General features: G+C 32.7%; 1 protein-coding gene across 1 annotated transcript in view; it reads left to right on the forward strand.

Annotated features, from left to right (window-relative positions):
* LOC140448735 (uncharacterized) overlaps nt 1–25,741 on the forward strand; it is a 123,384-nt gene that overhangs the window by 37,156 nt on the left and 60,487 nt on the right. The window contains exons 4-6 of the mRNA XM_072541847.1: nt 3,283–3,420; nt 14,424–14,647; nt 23,899–24,110. Of these exons, the coding sequence (XP_072397948.1) occupies nt 3,283–3,420; nt 14,424–14,647; nt 23,899–24,110 (574 nt within the window). The remainder of the gene's footprint in view (nt 1–3,282; nt 3,421–14,423; nt 14,648–23,898; nt 24,111–25,741) is intronic.

A 25,741-nucleotide genomic window follows, 5' to 3' on the forward strand; every position in this document is an offset into this window, starting at 1 on the left:
AGAGACACAAAAAACGTTTAATATCGCTTAATATTTCTTTTTTTTACATTTTTTTGATATTTTATTATTATCGAACTGAGGCATTTTGACTTACAACATGTTAGTTATAAAACAATTATTATAAACATGAGATATTTAACATTTTAGGTTAATCTTAGGTTCTGCGGTGTTTAAGCCTCTTTGAAAGGCGGTTACCATATCCGGAAAAAATATTTTGATCTAAAAATGTCGCTTAGGAACTTGTACGCCTTTTAATTTTTCGAAATTATAACAAAAATGGAGAATAAATCTTTTCATTTTAAAGCATAACAATTAAGTAAAAATAATACAAAATAAACAATACACAATATATTTATAAGTTTCTTAGAGTTATTAGCACGTTAAATTAAGTATGACAAGAAAATAAACGGAAAGAGTATTCAAAAAACAACAAAAACTACTAAAACGTACCATTTTTTCTACATTGATAACTAATTAAGTTGTATTATAAAAATAATAGGAATAAAATACAAATCAAAAGTTGATAACAGAAAATAACATTTATCAATAACAAAACAAACTAATAGAAACGAAGGACCGATATAACAGGTAATTTTTTAAAACTAAAATATCTAATTGTTTTTACAAAGAAATAAAATAATACTCTCTTCTAAACAAAATTTTACAATCTAATTTTATTTGAAAAATACAGAATTATCGAAATCAAGGATAGAATATTTTCTATTTGGATGAAAGTTGGGTAAATATCGGACATACAGTAAATAAGGTATGGATGGATTCAATCATAACCAGTTATAAGGATCCATTTTTAAATGGCTTGACTACTGGTCTAAATGATCCAAAACAAAGGTACGAGATTTGTCTTGTTACATGTTGGATCTGATGGTTTTCTACCAAATTCAGAATGTGTATTTTTAGCAAAAAAAGATTCAGGCGACTACCATGACGAAATGAACGGTGAGTCTTTCGAAGACTGGTTTGAAAATAAACTAATCGCAAACCTCCCAAAAGGAGAAAAAAATGTGGTAGTAATGGATAATGCTCCATATCATTCATGTAAACAAAATTTCCCAAGAAGCTCCTGGAACAAACAACAAATTCAAGAATGGTTATGAGAGAAGGATATATTTTATGAAGAAGATTATTTTAAAGTCTTGGATGTAGCAAACAGTTATGCAGATATATACGACAAGTATAACATCGAAACTTTGGTCGAGAAATACGGCGTAGAAGTATTACGATTGCCTCCCTATCATTGTGAGCTTAATCCAATAGAGATGGTTTGGAGCCAAGTTAAAGATTATGTTGCAGCTCGAAACACTGACTTTAAAAAATATCGTGTGAAACAACTCATCCATGAAGCGTTTGCCAATATCTCTGCTGAACAGTGGCCAAATTATATACAGCATGTCATCAAAATTGAAAAAGAAATGTGGATAGCTGACAACCTACAAGAAGATATCCTACCGGTGATTATCACAGCCAACACCGGCAGTTCCAGTGAGGACGATTTTTCCGAAATGGAGTAGAGAGCAGACACTGTTATTGTAAGTTTTATCTTTATTCTTTAGGTAGCGTTTAGGCTACATAAATTTTTTATTTTTTCTTTTATTAGCGTAATGTTATTCTTTGGTGTATACACACTTTTCATTGTAATAATTGTTGAGACTGTTAATAGTAATAATTGATCCAAGTTGGTATATATCCTGTCGGTATATAAATTAACAATTTAAATTTGTAGCCACTACGGAGCTACGAATTTTTTTTTGTAGCAGTTTCCCTAGTAGACTCCGTTCTGTTAACAAATATAACGTTTACAGCACACAGCAATTCTATAAATAGAGAATGACGTGTAGTGACGAGATCGTATGTTAAAATTTCAGATTGTTTAGTCCAATGAAAAAAAAAATAAATAAGTATTTTCCACAGTTTTCTGTTTTTTGAAGTTCTGTATTAGGTACTCTCTAATAAGAATAAAATTTTACTTTAATTTGTTAGACAACTATAAGATACCTGTCAAAAGACACATGATAATTTAATAATTATATCGGTCTTAGATTAAATTTTTATGTAATTACTTATGTGTTTAAAAAAATAATTAAATCAATTCAATTCAAGTTAAAACAAAACAAATATAACGTTTATAGCAGACAGCAATTCTATAAATAGAGAATAAAGTGCAACGACGAGATCGTATTTTAAAATTTCAGATTGTTTCGTCTAATGAAAAAAAAAATGTTTGCAAAGATTTCTGTTTTTTGAAGTACTGTATTAGGTACTCTATAATAACAATAAAATTTTACTTTATTATGTTAGACAACTATAAGATACCTGTTAAAAGACACATGATAATTTAATAATTATATCGGTCTTAGATTTAATTTTTACGTAATTACTTATGTGTTTAAATAAATAATTAAATTTTTTTTGGTACGCCTCTGCAAAATTGATAAGTGGAATATGATTTTGTTGCAAAGTTATCGTTAAGGGCTTCGTTAAGTGCGCTGTTGCCAAGTAATCACCTTCAATTAAAAATTGTTTTCGTTTATAAATTTTTATACATAAATGACTACAAACATGAAAGTTATCGAGAAAAACAAAACCCTGTATTTCTCTTAATGTTAACATTTTATTAAAGCGAGTTGGCTTAAATCGTCATACCTATTCTAAAGTGTAGAATCTACTTTTTTGTTTATTACTTAAGGACCACCCTGAATAGGTACGCATATGCATTTTGCATAATATAATCCAGTCTCTAGTGATAGGTAATATTCTGAATCAATAGTAGCAATCCTCAAAACTTTAACATTGAAATTTCTTGTGTTGATTTTTTAGAGATTTTTATTTAATAAATATTACAAATTGAATATATTATTTTACACGGTTATATTATTACTCGCATTTTTTTTATATAGGTAAAGGTTTCAAACATTTGACTTTCCTTATAAATACAAACTAGATCACCCGTTTTTGTCCTATTTTTGGCATATCCTCTTATTAGACTCTTCAAGCAAATACTAGAGTTGATGCCAAAGTTTCAGTACATTGACCTCTGGTTAGCAATTGATCTTGAGCATGAGGGTGACAGACAAGCGCAAATAGAAATCGAGCATACGTTTTTAGAGTATCTATATACAGGGGATGTCAATAATATATTGATGTTTTCTACTCGGTAAATATTTTAGAAAAATCTAATTTATTTAGTTCTATGAAGCTTGAGAGTCTGATTATCTTGTAAAAATTACTGACATTGCACATTAATTCTCGTTTTGTTTATTTTAGGCAATTTCAGTGATGTGTCACTGCTAGCAAGAAATCAGTACTACGACCATAGTCAATATTTATTTAACGTATTTAAGGGCAGATTTGTCTATGAATCTAGGAAATTGTATCGATGTGATCCAAAATATCATATAGAAGGTAAGTAATTATTAATACAATATCTTGTTTATTAGTGCATCATTCTAGTTATTTAACCCGTTGAAGTAGGTACGTTTAATTGCTGGTCCAATTTAGGAAACCTTGTTCTAAAACTAAATATTATCAAATTTCACCCACAACCGGTTTTACTAATTTGAAGGTTAGGTTACGAAAATAATCCCTAAGCTATGGACTCTTTAATGAATCTTGAGAAATAAAGATATTATAAATGTTGTGATTACTTACTTGAACGTAAGTAGTAATATGTTTGTGTATCAGAAGTTAAATAATCACGAAAACACTAATATTTTCTCAACCCTTGTTTACAGCTGCACACGTGTTGAAATTCTAACAGGTTTTGGGATGTAGTTGGTATTAACTTCTTGAAATTTTTATTGCTGAATATTTGTCATACTGTCCCCATTCTCACGCGAAATTAAAGTTTTTTGTGCACTTTTAGAAAAGTTATAGATAATTTTCAAAAAAACAACTTTTGAAACTTTTTTGTAATAAATAAGCAACAAAGTAACAAAAATAACTACAAACTTCCATTTTAAAGATTTTCCATGCTTTTTCATTAAAATTTTGTCACTTTTCCATATAATTTACCGGTCCTCACCTTAAGTATTTAAAATTAAATAGCAATATTACATTGTTTATAAGTAAAAATGACGTTTCACCTTTTGAATATGTTGTTTATTACATGTTATCACCAAATTTATATTGTTAGATACCTATATCAACGAGTGTTTTTAATAATATATATATATATATATATATATATATATATATATATATATATATATACATATATATATATATATATATATATATATATATATATATATATTTAACGAATTTGTCCTCCTAGGCCATATATTTGGCCATTTAATTTAATAAAGCGATAGCGGCTTTCGCTAAAAGATTTTATCTTTTACATATATATATATATATATATATATATATATATATATATATATATATATATATATATATATATATATAGGGTTTTTATCGCGGTTCTCAAAGAATTAGTTTGTAAGCACTTTTTGAAATTATCTTTATTGTATCTATTATGAAACACACATATATATCTAACATAACCAATGCAAAATTTAAAATAAACTATCTTTAAATTGAAATTCTTATGAAACTAATTAAATTATATAGATAATGTAAATTTTAAACAAACTATCTTTAAAATTGAAATTCTTATGATACTAACTAAATTATATTAACAAAATTTTGTACCTTTCTTTCACTGAATGCCTAAATGAAAATGTTCTCCAAAATAAAGATTTTAATCATCACTCAATGTCTTCGTTCTCAGCTTCGGTTATCCTTGTTTTTGTGAAATTACTTTTTCCAATTATCAGCTTCCACCAATTTAAAATATTTTTCTTCTTAACAGCATTTATAGTTATTCTTCTTTTCAATATACCAATATCCAATCACCAAATATATTATATAATTTTAATTTTCAATTAATACTTCCTTCCATTATCCAATTACCATTTTTACATAACATAATTTTTAATCTTCAATAATATTATCTTTATACTGTTTCTTAATCTTCATTGAACTTATTATATTGAACATCTGGACCTTCTGACTGACTATCTTGAACTTATTGAACAACTGACTTCACTAACTAAATGTGTCTGTCTTCTAACTAACTTTCTTACTAACTGACTGGCCATCTGACTGAACTGGTAACTGATGCCTTGAATCCAAATCACCGGGTATTTATATCTTTTTCCATGTTCCAGAATCATCTGGAAAGAAATCATATTCGAATTGTTCTATATTATTGTTCTCGAAAAAGTATATGTTCTGGTTATGTCCATTTCACAGACATAACCATATTCGAGAACGTTCTACCGTAAACAAAGGTTAAATTCTGTATTCTATAGAATTCTTTACTATTCTATCGAGAATTTTATCGACATTTAGGCTTTTCAGATCAGAATATAAACTTAAATCAGTAACTTAAACAAAATTTAATAAACTACACATTTTAAACAACATATTATTATAACCCCACTTATATTCGTAATTATTAATTTCTGTAACTTATGACACTTATTCAAAGTAGGTATATCTGGTTGCCTATGCACATGGCTCACTTAAATATATTTACAATATTATAATTATAAAAAAAAACTTTTTACACTTATTATATGCTAATTTCTTAAAAATACCCTCATATAAATAATTTTTATAAAATTCTCTAGTATATAACTTATTAAAATAACCAAATACTTTTTATATCTAATATTATCTAGTATATAACTTATAAATTATTTTCTTTAAACACCAATCATCTCAATATATATATATATATATATATATATATATATATATATATATATATATATATATATATATATATATATATATACATATATGTATATATATATACATATATATATATATATATATATATATATATATATATATATATATATATATATATATATATATATATATATATATATATATACATATATTGTGATGTGTGTATTAGTTAAAATAGTTAGGTAATGACTGTGAATATTGATTTACACGATTTTATTAAAAGGAAAACCATGTATTACAATTTAACCTACATCTTACAACAACAAAACATATATATGTCTCTTGTCACCGTTCACTCTCGGTGGACACTGTTATGGTAACTTCGGTGGTATTCAGCCATGGAGCGGTGTGGCTGTTACAATATATATATATATATATATATATATATATATATATATATATATATATATATATATATATATATATATATATATATATATTACTAGATACCTAGTTAGATACCTATTATATCAACGAGTGTCATGAGAAAATCTTTACTTCCTTGGTCTATATATATATATATATATATATATATATATATATATATATATATATATGTATATATATATATATATATATATATATATATATATATATATATATATATATATATATATATATATATGAACTCTATGTGTATTTATGAAGATCTTTTTGTCTGTACCAACCTAACCAAGCAAGTGGTACAGTTCTAATTCGTTTTTTGGTTTATTAAATGTATTATCACGTTAGGAATGTCCTACGGTTAATTTTCGCAAGAGACTCCTGGTTCGAAAAAATTACTTATACACAAATGTGACTTTAAAGTTTTATTTAATTCAGTTTACTTCGGTGGTACCATTCGACTGACTATATCTACATAACCCTAATATTAATATTACGATATTCCCTACACTCCCAGACGAAAAAGTCATAAAATTTAATTGCCTTCACCAGCCCTCGGCTAGAGAGATGATACGCTGATTAGGGAATTTTTAAAATAAACGTATTAAATAGTTATTCAACATTCTCTCACCTTGAGAAATTTGACATAATTTCTCAAAAAATACAGAGTCACGAAAAATTACGAAAATATCACTTGGTTCATCCTCAAACTGGAGTCGACCAACGTTCTCTTGGGGTATCCTCTCTGGAACCGTCTGACTTCCACAGGGGATTCATTGGATACGTTGGACATTCTAGCCAGTAATAACTGCCTCGACGACTTCCACTGGGTAAAGTCATTGTAATGGCCCAGAAGTTGCCCTTATGCAGTCGCAAAACGAACTAACCTTACCTGGTCATCTATATAACAATATAGATAATAATCTATATCAATAACTTTTCCAAAAGGCCACTGAAGACGTATATGTTGTCATTGCCGACTAAAACGACATCCCCGATAGACACCTTCGGCTTCTTCGTTCCTGCTTTGAGTTGAGCCAGATATTCAGCACAAAATCTTTTTCGCAAATGATTTCTCAACTCTTGTCATCATCTTGGTGCTACAGCCCTTAGAGGGCCTCGACCTTCTCAAGCTTTCTACGCCATTCTATTCTGTCCCTCGCTTGCATTTTCCAGTTGTCGACTCCGATCTTCTCGGCATCTTGTGTTACCCCGTCCATCCACCTTAGCTTTGGTCTACCCCGTCTTCTCATTCCTACGGGTTGCGCTGTTAGAATCTTTTTTATCATGTTTGACTCAGGGGCCCGGGCTACATGTCCTGCCCACTGCAGGCGGTTTCGCTTAATTATAGTGGTAATATCTTTACCACCAAACGTATGCTTGTAGATATTCTGCAGTTCAAAGTTATATCTACGCCTCCATACTCCGTTCTCACAGACCGCTCCGAATTTCTTGCGTAGCACCTTTCTTTCAAAAATGGATAGAGCGGATTCATCTGTTTTCGTTAGCGTCCATGCCTCTGATCCATATGTGAGATCATTGTCACTTTTATCAAACATATGAGTTTTTTTGGAATTCCCAACTCATTCATAGCGTTGTAAAGACTTGGTCATATGCTGCTTTAAAATCGACAAAAATATGATACATATCTATGTTAAACTCTTGCGCTTTTTCGAGGATCTGTCGTAGTGTAAAGATCTGGTTAATGGTTGAACGTCCACGCCTGAATCCCGCCTGATATTCTCCTAGAAACATTTCAGTATAAGGCTTTAATCTCTCGTGCAAAATATTTGACAATATCTTGTATGCTGTATTTAGGAGAGTAATTCCGCGGTAATTATTGCATTCCAGTTGGTTTCCCTTTTTGTGTAACGGGCAAATTAAGCCTAAGCTCCATTCTTCAGGCATTTGCTCCTCAGACCAAATTCTACAAACAATTTCTCGCATCACCTTGGTGAGCTGCTCTCCACCGTGCTTAAATAACTCTGCTGGGATGCCATCGCTACCTGGGGACCTATGGTTCCTTAGTTTTTCTATAGATATTTTCAATTCATCTACCGAGGGGGGTTCCACGAGTTCCTCATTTCGATATTCCAGCTCTATATTGTTAGTAGGTTCCCCTTCCAGCAACTCTCGAAAGTGCTCTACCCATCGTAAAAGGATATCCTCTTTGTTGGTAAGTAAGTTACCTTCCTTATCATTACAATAGTTGATTCTTGGTTTGAATTCTTTTCTAATACTATTTATTTGATGATAGAACTTTCTTGTTTCTCCTTGACTCATATGGCTTTCGAGCCGTTCTAATATGTCATTTTCCGAGTCTCGTTTCTTTTTTCGGTGTATGCGTTTTTCCTCTCTCCTTAAGTTTTTGTATCTATCTATTGTTGATCTATTGTTGTTCTAGTTTTTTGTTGTTGCATGGTCCTAAATGCCTCGTTCTTCTCATCTGTTATTTTTTTGCAGTCTTGGTCGGACCAGTCGTTTCTTTCTTGGGTTCGGGATATTCCCAATGTGCTTTCGGCTGCTAATTTCAGAGCCTCCTTGCAGTTGTTCCACATTTCCGTGCTTGATTGGTCGACTGCTCAGGTGTGTTCTAGGGTTTCTTTTATATGTGACTGGAACTGTTTCTCTTTGTTTTCATTTTTTAGCATATGTAAATTATATTTTACTTGTCTAGTGCCCCTTTCTTTCTTGGCATTGGAAATTCTTTGTCGTAACTTGGCCCTTACCATAAAATGGTCTGAGTCAATATTTGCGCCTCTGTAACTTCTTACGTCCATTAGGTTTGTAAAGTGCCTTCTGTCAATTATAACATGGTCAATTTGATTTGTGGTGCGTCCATTTGGTGATATCCAAGTTGCTTTATGGATATTCTTATGATTAAAACATGTACTTCCCACAATTAAATCTTTGGAAGCTGCCATACTAATAAGCCTTAAACTATTGTCATTAGTAACGTCGTGAAGGCTGTGTTTACCAATATAATCTTGGTAGCATATCTCTTTTCCTATCTGGGCGTTCATGTCTCCAATGATTATTTTAATATCGTTTTTTGCACAGTTATCATATGCTCTTTCGAGATCTTCGTAGAATAGATCTTTAATTTCTTCGTCTTTTTCTCAACTCTTGTAAACGCCGTATTTTGCGTGTGGGAGAATTCTGTTCTAGCAAATCACAATCCGGCAACTCGTAACTGACTTGTTCCTTTAAAAACATACTTGGGGTTAACGCGGTTAACTCAGTAGGATCGTCCGAAAGATACGACAACGGACGCGGGTTGACTCTCACAATTACACAGTAATGTCAATAAGTCTTCATAATTGGGAGACGCTTGACCTAAAACTTTTCGCAAAAGTCCTTTCAGAATACCTATTAATCGCTCCCAAAATCCACCCCACCATGCAGCTGTAGGGGGGTTGAAAAGCCACTTAATACGTTGTGTAGAACTATATTCCGCGATAGTATTCCAGTCCAATTGCTTAAGCGCATTCTTGAATCCCATAAAATTTGTTCCATTGTCACTATAAACTATTCTTGGTCGTCTTTGCCTTGCAAAAAAGCGACGAAAGGCTTGAATAAAGGCATTTGTTGACAACGAGGTGACAGTCTGGTTATGCAAAAATCATCGATTTCACGGCAAAATTTTTCGCAGATATCTGAAGCTTTTAAGACATAGGTGGGGGTTACTAGATGACGAATAGATGAAAAAGTACTCGTATTTTTACCTTACATTTATTTTAAACAATAATTTATGGTCACAATTTGATTTCTGTCTATAAGTTTTTTCCCTTATATTTTACATAAACAATATTTATATCATTTTTTATATCAAGAATATCTTTATTTTCCTGTTTTTGCCGGAGATATTTGCAAAAAGGGAGTTTTTTTGCACTAATTTATAAATTTTATTAATTTTTTTTTATTAACAAAATAAAATGTTATTAATACATTTGAACATCGAGGAATTATCGTCTTTTAAATTTGTACGAAATTTCCCCCCGATCAGTCAAATAGTTTAAAAGTTATTTAATTTATTTATCCCTGAGTCTAAATATTTAAACTATTGAACTTGCTCTATTAATGATGCTAGACACATTTAGCAAATTTCATAAGATTCTTTAAGACTTAGACTATCTCAGAAGTTAAATGCATATTGAGTTTTGATCGAAATTATTTACAAAATAAACGTTTGAAAAAGGGGTATGTTTTTTACTTATAAACAATTGTAATAACTTCAATATTTTTCAAGCTACAGACTTGTACGTAGAAGCATTGGATAGCTGATAAAAAAACCCACATTTAAAAAAAACCTATGACCAATAGGAACGAAGTTAGGGACTATTTTTAAAAAAATCATATCTCCATTGTTTATAAACATTAAGAAGTAAAATTTGCACAAATTTTGAATGAAAATCTAAACTTTATATTGAAACTTATAGCTATAAAATTAACCCAATTTTTCAAAACTTACAGCCCTTCGAAACGAAGGTTCTTTCGAAAGATCGACATAGGAAAGTGGAGGGGAAAACTGTTTCAGCTTCGTTTTTTTTTAGATCGGAACTTCAATTTGAAACACGTAGGAAAAATTTACATTAACTCGTCTTCCATTGCAGCTAGAAGCTTCTTTTGTAGCTCGTCGAACTACATAGTTTTCACTGGCCAGGAAATATAGGAAACCTCGGAAAAATTAAGTCCCTTTGAAATTCACCGCAAAAACTTACTTTTTTTTAATTTTGCTGGAATAGTTTATCGCAGTATTAATAATGATGGCATAATTTTCACCCCAAATTTCACCCTGCACAAATTCCTTTGATCGCCAGCAGGTCGAGACCAGTATGTGCTGATTCACTTATTTGTTTCAGACGAGTCAAATCGCGGTCGCCATCGCGTGTGATCGCTTAAGGCACGTTTTTACGGGTCGATCTAGATTGAACGATTTAGATCGATTATTAAATTGAAAGCAAATTGAATATGTAAACCGTAAATCGACTTGGCCGTTCGGCAGAGTGAGGCGATTCGACGGAAGTAGAAAGACTGTCTACTTTTGATAGGCGATTGCCGCCGAATCGATGTCGAACGACTGGAATAATCATTTTTTACTAAAATAGAAATGTTAGATAATAATTATTTTTCTTCCAAAAACGAATTGTCATTAGAACAGGCAATTTTCATTTTTTTTTGTTTTGGTTTTTGGTTTGGTTTTTTGTATACATTAGTCCTATATCCACTATTTTCCTTTGAGATTAAAACATCCAGAAAAGGTAACGAGTTATTTTATTTATTTTCCATTGTAAATTCTATTGACTCCTTCTTTTACCTTTTATTTATATTAATCAGAAATGTATCCAACACAACATCTACATATTTCCAACATATTGTGGGCTTTAAATTTTGATTAGGAATGTTTGTTTTGAAGTCTTCCATTAATATATTAGCTAATAATGGATTTAAAGCACAGCCCAAAAATTTTGTTTATAGAAATCATTGTTTAGATAAAAATAAGTGTTGTCAGTAGATCGTGTCAACAGTTCCATTATAGCTGATACATTTAATTTGGTTCTAGTTGTTAATCTATCATTTTGTAATTTGGTTCTAATTGTTTTCAAAGTTTTATCTAAGAAAATACCATCTTAATGTTGCATTTATAAATAGACTCTTTATGTAAAACCTTACTTAGAAAATATTACATATACAAATCAATGTAATAAATTATATTAACATTTAAAAATATAGATAATTTTAATAAAATTTGTTATTTTTTTCTCTATCTAATTTTGTTTTATTTAAGTCAAGCATAGCTACAGCTATACAGATCCCTCTTTATAATAATAACTTTTTTATAAGTTTTTATATGAAATAAGTTTTTTTTGAATAATACATCATACACAATAATAATACACAAAAAAGGTGCTACATACTTGATTCATTCATGCCTAATTAATATATAACATCAGTCAACCTCCTGTATATAAAATACCAAATTTTTATTGGAAAAAATGCTGAAAAATATTTTTTTAAATAATTTTTAAAAAGTATTTTAAAAGACCTTTAATTTTGATTTGCTATTATTTACTATTAAGTTTAGAGTTATTCTTATAATTTAAACATTATTAAATTTATCAAACGGGTTAAATAGATGGATTGAAGTAATTATATTATTAATTTATAAAAAAAATGTTGCCGGTAATGCTTAACGCATATTTGTATCGTTTTTTTGAATTTTCCCAGCAGTTTTTTTCTAAAAGTTCTTTAAAATGTGCATTATCCATTCTTAAATGATTTCTATAAGCCTCTGGATCTCCCACAACCATTTCTTGGAGCAGGCTTTGTGATGCACCATGAGTATTTCGTCTTAAAATCCACGGTCGTGTCCACCACCTTCGTTTATTTTTCTTTTTGTTTGATTTGGCGATTTCTTCTCGAATTGCATAACAAATTAATTCCACACCTACATTAAGAATTTCAAGTGTAGCCATTTTGTACTACAAATAATTCAACATTCATCGACTGTCGTGTAAACCTTTTTGCTTTCGGCACAGATCGCATTATGGTCGAACGATCCAAATCGTTCAACCCAAATCGACCCGTGAAAACGCGCCTTTAGCCTCTGGATCTCCCACAACCATTTCTTGGAGCAGGCTTTGTGATGCACCATGAGTATTTCGTCTTAAAATCCACGGTCGTGTCCACCACCTTCGTTTATTTTTCTTTTTGTTTGATTTGGCGATTTCTTCTCGAATTGCATAACAAATGAATTCCACACCTACATTAAGAATTTCACGTGTAGCCATTTTGTACTACAAATAATTCAACATTCATCGACTGTCGTGTAAACCTTTTTGCTTTCGGCACAGATCCCATTATGGTCGAACGATGCAAATCGTTCAACCCAAATCGACCCGTGAAAACGCGCCTTTAGGTGTGTTTAAGGCTGTTTTATCGGTGCACCAAAACCTAGGGACAGTGTTTTCTCTGTTATTTACCGACAAAATGTCTCGAAATTTGGACACGTTATTCGAAATTATGTTGCCTTTAAACTGATGGTTTTACTTTTTTTATTTTTTTGAAACTTCTGTTGAAAAATTGGAATATACTGTTTAACGTTCTATTATAACCAAACTTTTTACGCCCATCACTCGAAAGAGTTTTTTTTTCTGTAATCGTTGATTTTTGTTTCACCTTTCTGTGTCCAGTAATAATCGAGAAAAGCGTGTTCCAACTTTAAAGAAAATTGCTAAAAAATACTGAAATCTAATAGTGAAACGTGTTACTCATCATCGGCGCTTAAGGCGCGTTTTCACGGGTCGATCTGGATTGAACGATTTAGGTCGATTATAAAATCGAAAGCAAATTGAATATGTAAACCTTAAATCGACTTGGCCGTTCGGCGGAGTGAGTCGATTCGACGGAAGTAGAAAGACTGTCTACTTTTGACTGGCGATTGCCGCCGAATCGATGTCTGGAATCGACTGGAATCGAATGTGTAAACACCCAGTCGAACGGAAACACAACGTACCGAAAGCCGAGTAGAGTACTTCTAGCGTGTATAAAGTTGTTGTTTTTAGTACGAAAAGCTGTATATTTCGGAAAAAATGACTGAAAAATGATCAGATGCAGACATGGCAAGATTTTTGGATGCTTAATAAAACTATGATGTTTATGGAATCAACAAACTGAGCTTTATAGCAATCTACAAGCGAGGCGAGCAGCATTGCAAGCAATTCTACAACATATGAATAAACCGAATATGTCTGAAAATTATTTGAAAAATAAAATAAAAAATATTACAACAACATACAAATTGCGCAACAAATTAATTGCACACCTACATTAATCATTTCAAGTGATGCCGTTTTGTACCACAATTAATTCAACATTTATCGCCTATCGTGTAAACCTTTTTGCTTTCCACACAGATCGAATTATGCTCGAACGATCCAAATCGTTCAACCTAGATCGACCCGTGAAAACGCGCCTTAAGTTTCATCGTTATCGCCTTCGTGACGTCAAATCTCATGAACGTACGGTCAATTAGTTCGTGTTAAAACTAATTTGAATGGAGAATAATGTATTTGTTGTCATTAAACTACCCGTCGGCCGGCGGCACTGAGTAAAGATGGTCTCGCGTAAGCAGTGTAGAAAAGTAAGTGATACGCCCATTTCAAATCGCAGTGTACTTGAACTGCTAAAACAGCCTTTACACCTTAATGTTTATACTCTGATTTAAAAGTCAAATTTATTTTAAATATTTTACATTTTAGGGAAAACTTATGAACAATTAACAAGACTCATACAGGCGCATATTCAAAACGAGGTTGACTTAAATTCAAGAGGTACTTGTACGGAAAATTGCGCTGCCTATTCGCACACACGCAGTTATGGATGTTACGATACCAATAGTGACTACTGCCGTTATGTCCAACGATGCAGAGGCGATATATATAATTGTCAATTTATAGAATCTGATTTAATAACCTGTGATGGAGTAAGTTATTTGAAGTCAATAAAAAAATATTTATTTTTTGTGAGGGTATGAGATTTTCTTGAGTGTACTACCGGATTTGAGAATCAACGATAAGAGAAGTTTGATCCGGTTTGATATGCTATCTTAAGTTATGTTCGTAAATCTTTAATGTCACAGTTATGTCACTAAAGCAGCGTTTCTCAACCTTTTACCAGTTGCGACCCAATTTTATATAATTATTTTCACCGCGCCCCCCCCCCTCATACAATAAAAATATATGAATCCAGGACCGATTTTCAGGGTGGGGGGTGGTACATGAACTTTTTTCGGTGGAACCGAAATGTTTTTAAGGCACACTTGAGTGCCATAAAGACAATCAAACTTTATAGTTATTAAAGTATATTTATTTGTCAAATTTTTTAGCCAGTCTCTCTGGATCCGCCCTTGAACTAAACTTACAGTAAAACCTTAATTACCAAATTACCGAGAATAAGTAAATTTATTGATATGTGGCAACACCAATCCAGACCATAACACAAATTTTGATTTTTTGACTTAAAAAATGCCTCAGGCTGAGTACAAAATAAACAACTGATTGAATCCTAACATGCGACATAGCAAATTAAAGGGGAGGATATAACGAATATATTCAGATAGAAAAAATAAACAAGGCGACTACTAAAAGGGTAGATAGGGAAGATACACAGTGTCTTCAATATTAATGAACGTATAGCGACATACAAGATATGATAGGGCACTATGGATAAAAATAGATTTTCCTTAAGACAAATTTTGATTTATTGACTTAAAAAAGGCTTCAAGCTGAGTACAAAATTAATTGATCGAATCCTGACATGCGATATATCTTCTCAGCTATTTAATATTGTTTTTTAAAAGGTTCAAGAAAATTATGTTTTTTACATAGCTTAGGTTTTTTTTGAGACTAAAGCATGACGAATCAAACCAAAGCTGGGTTTTGGGAGGCCTGTTAAATAGTTACTGCAAATAAGTTAATACCCAAATTCTTGCAGAATATAAAATAATAGAACATATGTTACACCCAGCTAAGATACTCACAGACAGGAACAGTAACAGTCAAATCATCATTTTGAAAGATAAAATCAGATTCCACTTCCAGAAAACTATGGAAAAGTGATAGCATATATCGCTGTTCCGGAAGTATAATGACATAACTCTAAAATTTTGAAAACTGACTTTATTGTATCGGAGGGATCACAACTGCATTTTCAACATATTTGTAAATCGTCGTAATTTTACTTACGAATTTCGCCATGACCGGTGATTCCGTAAGTACAGTTATGGTGATTTAAAAATATATAGAAAATGCAGTTTTAACCCCTCCAACATAATAAAGTCATTTTTCAAAATTTTACAATTATGTGTTTATACTTCTGGAACAGTGATATACTGATCTCCAAGGACGTAGAAATTCTTTACAAGTATTACTTAGTACAAATCTATTTCACTTTGACAAACACGATAGATACTTATGATTAATTATTTAAATAGATTAAGTCAATTAGGCAATATGATTTTTCAAACTTTAGAAGTGTGTATAGTGGGTATGTGAAGAATTTAACCATTTATGAAATTTAATTTCCACTTTCCAAAGAACTTCTATAATAATAATTATTTTATTATAAGTTTGGAATGTTCTTTGAAACTAATGGAATATTTTAAATCTTGCAACAGCAGCATTTTTCGCCAAATCTATTGCGCACGAACCGGCACGGACCTAGGAGTGGATTCAAAATTGGAACCGTGAAAATGTGAGAGTGAACCTACTGATTCTTTTTAAGCAATATACTGTGCCCAGACCACAGTATATTGCTTAATTATTTTTAAGCAATATACTGTGCCCAGACCGAGACCTTAGTAGAGTCAGTTTAGTCAGTCAAGTGCAGTCAGTCCTTCTGCACATGTTAAATTTATTGTGAATGTTTATGTTGTAGTTTGCGTGTATTAATTGCAGTTCACGGTATTAAAATATTCCAAGCAGTAGGTAAATATACTTAAATTTATACAAGATCATGGATAAATTTTTAACTGGGCGTAAGCGAGCATTCGATACTAGTGAAGCATGAACAAGTATACAGGCGAGAGTGGTTCCAAAAATAAAATCAAGAAAATATTCTCAAGATTACTTAAATTTTGGGTTTACGTTTACTGAAGTAAATGAAGAAGAACAGCCTCTATGTATCATTTGCTCAAAAATTTTAGCAGCCGACAGCATGAAACCAAATAAACTTAAAAGACATTTGGAAACGCTTCATAGTGTGTGCATTAATCAACCCCGAGAATACTTCTAGGTAAAATTAAAATCACATGAAAAACAAAAATCATTTAAAAAAAAAACTTTGACTGTGAATGAAAAAGCTTTACTTGCCTCTTATAAAACCTCCCATCAAATAGCTAGATGTAAAAAGCCTCACACTATTGGTGAAGAGCTTATTTTGCCAGCTGCAATTCAAATTGTAGAAACTATGTTTGGAGATAATTTTGCCAAAAAATTGGAGTGTATACCTCTATCAAGTGATACTGTTGCCCGTCGAATTTGTGATATAGCTAAAGATGTACAGGATAAGCTACTCGGGAAGTTGCGCGACAAGCTGTTTTCGATTCAGCTTGATGAGGCAACAGATAGCAATAAAGATGCTCATTTTATTGCCTACGTTCGATTTTGTGATGGCATATCATTAGTAGAATAACTACTTTTTTGCAAACCAATAGAACTGAAAGCAACGTCGCTCGCACTATTTGCTATCCTAACTGATTATATAAATAAAGCAAAAATAGAGTGGAAGAATTGCGTCGGAATATGCACAGATGGTGCTCGTACAATGTCCGGAAAATTTCATAGCCTACAAGCGCTTGTGAAACAAAAGTCTCCAATGTGTATATGAACACACTGTATGATCCACAGAGAAAGGCTCTGGCTTCCAAAGAAATGTCTCCTGGCCGGAATATTGTGCTAACAACGGTTCTAACAGTAGTTAATTACATAAAAATGAGACCTTTCAAAACCAGAATCTTTTCTGCACTTTGTAAAGACATGGGTGCATTACATTCAGCATTATTATTTTATTGTGAGGCAAGATGGTTATCACGTGGGAAATTTTTACAACGTGTTTTTGAATTAAGACATGAAATCGCTATTTTTCTAGAAGAAGAAAATAGACCGGAAGCCGAGATGTTTCGAGATAGTTTATTTTTGATGAAATTGAGCTACTTGGTTGATATATTCGAGAAACTAAATATTTTGAACATTCAGCTTCAAGGAGCCTATACACATATATTGGATACGAGTGATAAAGTTAATGGTTTTTGTAAAAAATTGGAATTGTGAAGCAGAAATTTAAAGCAAAAAAACCTAGAAATGTTTGCAAATGAGGATGAATGTATTAAAACTTACAAGGTTGAAGAACAACACGTGAAAGTTGTTTTTGTAACCATTGAAAGTCATTTAGCGATATTGTTCTGAAGCTATTTTCTTGTGGCATTTTAAATTAATTTATATTTAAATGGGAATAAGCCACAATTAAAGGTTAAAATACGTGTATTGACGTTTCAATTTCCACTTCGGAAATCGTTCTCAAAATACAAACATCATTTAGCGATGCTGACTAAAAATTTTAAAAGATATTTTTTTGCCGACGACAAATTAATACGTAGTTACGAGTGGGTTAGGAATCCGTTCCAAATTACACCGGAAGGGCTCTCTACTGGCGAAGAAGAAACCTTTATTGACTTCACGGCAAATGATGAAATCAAGAAACAGTTTAATAATAAATCCCTCTTTGAATTTTGGGCAGGAGTAAATGATGAGTTTTCTGCACTGAAAACCAGAGCGTTCCGTATACTATTGCCGTTTTCAACATCCTACCTTTGCGAAACAGGATTTTCTGCGGTGGCTGCTTTGAAGACCAAATATAGATCGCAGCTAAATATAGAAAAAGAACTGAGAACGTCTATTTCTAATATTGCACCCCGTTTAGATAAACTTTGCTCTACAAAACAAGCTCAAGGAAGTCACTGATTTATTATTAACCTTGTTCATAATTTAGTGTTCAGTGCTCTTTATAATTATACCTGTTATGTCAGTCTTCATGTGTATTTTATTTTTTATTTTGTAAGAATTTTGTTTTGCTTTGATTTTAGTAAATTAGTAAATGTTGTTGATGTTTTTTTCGAATAGGCTCACAACCCTTCCCCCCACCCCATTAATTATACCGCGCGCCCCTAGGGGGCGCGCCCCACAGGTTGAGAATCACTGCACTAAAGTATGATTTCACAATTTTAATGAATTTCTTTATGGAAGCAGTCCATTATGCCAGACTTGATTGAAAGCATTTTTGAAATCGAGGAATGTGACTATAGTGAGTCTGACAAGCGTGGCAAAGCCTTAAAATACCTTTGTCGTTGAGTGACCTCATTGGAATACCTACTAATATTCAGGGATGATATTTTGGGTGTCGAGGGAGTCTGTAAGTTTCGGAACTCAATCTAGAATGTGACCGAAAATTTTAATCAGAAAAATATGACGGTAAGATTCGGTATTGGACAGACATTTCCTGGGTATTCGCGTTCTCAAACAACCGTGGTGCCACCTGCTGTCAAATTAGTTAACTAGTAAAATGACAAAAGTCAAAAATTTGAATAAATTAGGATAATTAAAAACGATATTCCTATTTCGTCCGTCATCTTTCAAAACAAGTGCTACTACCTATAGTTGTTTTAGAATGCGAATTAGAATCAACATTGTGATAGCTATTTTCCAGGGAGAAGAAAAATAGCAATGTTTTAGACATGCATTGATTACTCTTGACAATTAGCGGATAGATGCCTCTAGAAACTTGTTATCGTCTACTGATGTCATCTCATGTCATGTACGGTTTTCTATTTTGACCTTAAATACACGATCGAATCTTGGATTTTCGGGGGTTTGGAAGATAGCCTGAAATAACTTTTTAAATAATGATTTGTTTATAGCCGCGTACTGCGTCAGCTACTTTAGGTCTTCTTTCTTCTTCTAATGGCGCTACAACCCTTTGTGAGTCTTGGCCTGCTTAACAATGTTCTTCCATTCTGCCCTGTCGGATACTTTCTTTCGCCACTGCCTGATGTTCATGGTTTTAAGATCCCACGGGGCCTTCCTCTTGTTCTGTTTCCTTGGAGCTTTCATCTCTGGACTACTTTTACTTTTAGCTACTTTAGGTACCACGCTTATTATTGGCCCACCCGTTTCGACCGAGTTGGACAAAAATCAGAGAGTCAGTTGTCACCAATTAGGTGACACCATATACCATACAATAAATAGTTTATATGGTCGATGGGTGTTGTGGTTAACTAACCATGGCAGCAACACAACCGCAGAAGAAATAATACTTGTTTTATTACTATGTGACACAACCATCGAGAACTCCGCCTGCATGGCCCACTAGGTGGATCGAGTAGCTTGGTGGGTGATGTTGCCGGTCCCAAGCCCGGATAAAGGAGGAGGGTTGTAGTTAGGTTAGCAGCCTGCCATATATAAAAATAAAAAAAAGCTCAAAGAACCGGTGACAAGCCTCGGACTAGGACAGAAAATATGGTAACGACAAAGGCGAGAAAAAGGACGACGAACTGGAAAACGAAAAATATAATGAGAGTGGCGACGTGGAACATAAAAAGCCTAAACCGAGATCAGGAAATAGAAAAAGAGTTGAGAGAATATCAAATAGATATCTGCGCCCTACAGGAAACAAAGAGGAAAGGTAAAGGACAGACGCGGCTTGGAGAATATTTACTAATATATAGTGGGGTTCCGAAACAAGAAAGAGCAAAGGAAGGTGTAGCAATAATGATCAAAACAAAATCATCATCATCATTTTGGCTTTACAACCCTGTGTGGGTCCTAGCCTCCCCAAGAATTTTTCTCCAGTCGTCCCTATCCATCGCCTTCCTCCGCCAAGCACGTATTTCCATATTTCTCATCAAAACAAAATATAAAGATCAAATTAAATAGTGCCGGTACATATCTCAGAGAATACTTTTAGTAAAAATTAGGGCGAACAGAAAAATTATTAACATAATAGGGATATATGCACCAGAAGACTGCAAACCTGACAGCGATAAAGAAGAATTCTATGATGAGCTACAAACATTAATGGAAAGGGAAGTGAAGCAAAATGAATTACTTATATTATTGGGAGATTTCAACGCCAGAATAGGAGACGAAGTAATACCAGGAATAAAACAAAGGTTTAATGAAAGAGTTATCAATGAAAATGGAAAAAGAATGGTGGAATTATGCACATCAGACGAACTAAGGATAACCAACACATTTTTTGATCATAAAATTCAACACAAATACACGTTTGAAAATACAAGAGGACATAGATCAATGATAGATTATGTGGTCACAAACAGAAATATTCGCCATAAACATATAGTGGATGTGAGAAGTTTGACGTCACCCAATGTGGGAAGCGATCACTATTTGGTACTTGGTAAAATTAGATTCAATGAAAGATGGAAAGAGAAGCTTAAACAAACCAATGCAGACGAAATAATAAAAATAGAAAATTTAAGAGATGACTCCATAAAATCATTATATAAAAAAAGGCTAGAACAGAAATTACAAATGGAGAATATCGAAAATGGAAGCCATGTAGAGACTAGCTGGAGAAAACTTAAGAAAAATATTCTAGATGCTGCCCGAGAAGCCCTTGGAACGAAAATAATAAACAAAAAGTGATCAACGAAAACACCATGGTTTACACTAGAGGTTAAACAAAAATGTCACCAAAAAAAGAAAGCTTTTCTAAAATATAAGTCAGAAAAAACGAATGAATCGTATGAAGAATATAAAAGAATAAGAACTGAAACTCATCAATTGGTAAGAAAAACAAAAACAGATTACTGGGAAAGATTCACAAAAGGACTAGAGATGGATTTCTATGGACAACAGAAACAAGTATGGCGCTTCATAAGACAACAAAGAAGCGAAATGAAAGAACTAGTTGAAATAGAACACATACAAGAGGATACACGGATGGCCTTCCTGACAGAAATGTTTAAAAAACAAAACGAAGAACCTTTACCAGAAACGCCAAATATGATAACTGAGGAAAAGACCGAAATCTCCCAAAACGATGTGAAAGAAGAAATAAACAAATTAAAAAACAGAAAGTCACCAGAAGAAAATCAAATACCAAATGAACTCTTAAAATATGGAGGTGATCACTTTGTACAACAACTGCAACTTCTTATTAATAAAATAATCACCACGAACAGAATACCAGATGAATGGAGGAGGGCGATCGTGGTGATGTTCTTCAAAAAAGGAGATAAGAAAGACCCCAATAATTATCGAGCAATAAATCTATTAAATACAACACTCAAATTGACAACAAGAATAATAGCGACAAAAATAAACGAACGAATATCTCTGCAAGAGGAACAGCAAGGATTTCGGACAGGAAGATCATGCACGGATGCAGTTTTTGTAATAAGACAGATAAAAGAAAAGTCGCTGGAATACAACAAACCAGCGACCATGTGTCTGATAGATTTGAAGAAAGCGTTTGATAGAGTGAGAATTCGGGACGCGATACATTTATTATATGAAAAGGGAATATCACTGGATTTAGTAAAAACACTTGAGAATATATATAAAGATCACATAGCTATGGTAACATGTGAAGGAAAATTATCGCAACCTATCAAATATGAAACTGGCATTAGACAAGGAGGTTCTCTGAGCCCATTAATATTTAATCTGATAATGGATGAAATCATAAAGAAAGTTAAAAAAGAAGAGGATATAGAATGGGAGAAAAGGAAATAAGGATAATATGCTACGCCGACGACGCCATAATAACAGCTGAAAATGAAGATGACCTACAAATATTAGTTAAAGAATTCGAAGATACGGCGCTCATATACAACATGGAGATCTCAACAGAGAAAACTAAAACGATAGTGATATCAGCGGAACCGAGACGATGTAAACTAGTCGTAAATAACAAAATAATAGAACAAGTGATGGAAATTGAATACTGAGGAATAAAACTGTCAAGCTACGGAAAAGTGGAAGAAGAAGTACAAAAACAAGTGAACATGGCAAACAGAGCAGCAGGATGTCTCAACAACACAATCCGGAGAAACAAATACCTCACAACGGAAACGAAAACCAGGATATATAAATCAACAATAAGACCGATAATGACGTACACAGCGTAAACAAGAGCAGATACGGCGAAAACACAAAGACTACTGGAAACAACAGAAATGAAAGTCTTACGAAAAATAACAAACCAAACTCTAAGAGACAGAGTAAGAAGTGAGGAAATACGAGCGAGATGTGGTATAGAGGAAATAAACGCGTGGCCCAAAAGAAGAAAAGTGGAATGGAATCAACACATCGAAAGAATGACAAAAAAAAATAGAATAGTACGAATAGCAAGAGACAAATCGCCAAATGGAAGAAGATCATTGGGACGACCGGGGAAAAGATGGTCAAACAACGTCAATTGAGGCGAAAAACCGAAGTAAAACAGGCATTAAGCCTATTTATAAAGTAAGAAGAAGAAGAAGACAACCATCGAGCAAAAAGACAAAAGAGGGAATCTAATCGTTATGAAAAGCAGACCAAAATTCATAAAAGTGGCCTCTTAATATGGCGGACATATCCGAAAATACAAAGGCGCCAAATTTAAATTTTACCACACTTATAACAGTAGCTATAAAATATTTTTCAGAATGTGTCTTAGAAAGTTTTAATCAAATATTAACAATAATAGTCTAAAATGTGACACAATTGTTAAAAAACTTCAATTTAAATAAGATTTCATGTGACAGTTGGGACAAACAATAACATAACCCAACTAAATTTGATTTCTTAGGCAAGGAAAGAGACTCTCTTTCCTTGTTTAATGTGGCCTCTCAAAATGGCACTTTCCGTCTATCAATATTTTTGCCCCCATTACCTTTACATTCCCTCTTCTATCTTTTTGCTCGATGGACACGCTGATGGAAAAGCTGATGAAACTTTATAAGGTATAAGGGTATAAGATATCGAGAGAATTTTTTAAAAAGTTGCCGAGTATCGCCAGCATTAAATATAATAATTTAGTCACATACACTAAAAAATTTAGTAGAAATGTGATAGTGAGATGTGATATCGACTAAATATTATGGATTGTCTTTATTTAATTTTCTTCTGACGATATATTAAAATATGATAATGAATTTATTTTATTGTGTTTTAGGAAGCCGGCAGCCACAGAAGATATACTTACATTAAATATGATGGAGGTAGAGTATTGGGAAAAACAGAATCCTGTGCCAAACGGACAGTCCAGAGTTGGACGAGGTGGTTCGTTCGTTGTCATTACTGCTTATGTTATTGCGATGAACCAGGTCTTGACTCAGACAGATACTTTAGTCTGCGACCTTCCATAGCCGATGTAAACAATAACTGGTAATACATACAGTCCTATAAAAACCCTGACAAATACAATTTATATCACAACTTTATCTACTTTCTTAAACACATTGTTTATACACAATATTTTCTCAAACATAAAGAAGACTACTAAAAACCCAGAGTATATTGGAGATATGTAGATGAAGTGTTCTCCATTTGACCCCATAGACCAGAAGTACTAAACAAATTTTTCATGGAGATTAACTGTAAAGAAGAATCAAGCAAATTCACCTTCAAAAGGGAAACATCAACTGACTACTATTGCTGAATGTGTTAATCACAAAGGTTGATATGGGATATGTAATTCAATTCTCCATAAAACCAAGGGAGTGCATTGCATCCCTTAAAACCTAAAATTTATTTTCAGTACTTAAAACTACATAATCATATTTCAAATTAATTTGTAATAATTTAAATATTTAAAGATAAAATATGTTTTTCAACAAATCATTAAATTACTTTACGAATGACAATGGACTATCTAAGCTCTGACGTCACAATGGCGGGGATTTTAAAAGACTTTCAATTTCCATTTTGTATGTATTTGTCCCATAAGAAGTTAGAAATGTTGGTTTTTTTTATTTGTTTGAAGAATAAATAAGGACTTTTGGTTATGAACATTCATTCTGGGTGATTGGTATTACTTCTAGGATGTCATAAACGACCAGGCTTTGACTAACCAAACTAAAGGTCATGTATTTTTGCAAACGTTGAGAGTCACTTTAACTGGTATATTTGGTAATAGTAGAGTTGTTCGTGCCTTAATTGATAGTGGGTCACAAAGATCATATATATTAAAGGACACAGCTTTAAAATTAGGTTATCCAGTTAAACGACAGGAAAAAATTGTTCATTGTCTGTTTGGAGGGTCAGAAGTTGCAAACTCTCATAACTGTTATGAAGTCACAATACAGGGTAAGAACTCTACATATTCTTTTGAGGCCTTAGATCAACTAACAATTTGTAGTGATGTGCCTCCAGTATTTCATGGTCCATGGAGGGAACAAGCCAAGAACCTTAATATTGATTTATCTGATGATCTCCAACCTGGACCAATCGAACTGTTGCTGGGAGCAGATGTCGCTGGTTATTTGTATACAGGGGGTCGTCATAAACTAGATTGTGGGCTAGTAGCTATAGAAACTTTCATTGGATGGACACTTATGGGAAAAATACCTACAAGTAGTAAACATTCTGATGTTGTAATGTCCACATTGAATCTTCTCATAAAGGATGCTTCCTTAAGTGAGCTTTGGGAGTTGGAAGCAATTGGTATTAAAGAGCCTACAGATAGACATATCAAAGAGGAGGCTGCTTTAGCTGCTAGGGATTTTTTTATGCAGACTGTAAGTGTAGATAAGATGGGCCGCTACGAGATTCGTCTTCCTTGGTTGGATGGTCACCCTCCTCTCCCCAGTAATTGTGAGTTGTCGGAAAAAAGACTAAATTCCACTCTTCAAAAGCTGAAACGTGATGGTCTTTTTGAAAGGTATAATGATGTTTTTGCTGACTGGCAAGCTGAGGGTATAATTGAGCTAGTTGGAAAGTTAAATGATGTTGATAACAGTCTAGGACATTTTTTACCTCACCGCCCAGTGGTAAAGGAAGAAAGTACTACCAAGGTA

The sequence above is a fragment of the Diabrotica undecimpunctata genome, chromosome 8, assembly GCF_040954645.1.
Source record: "Diabrotica undecimpunctata isolate CICGRU chromosome 8, icDiaUnde3, whole genome shotgun sequence".
Taxonomy (NCBI): domain Eukaryota; kingdom Metazoa; phylum Arthropoda; class Insecta; order Coleoptera; family Chrysomelidae; genus Diabrotica; species Diabrotica undecimpunctata.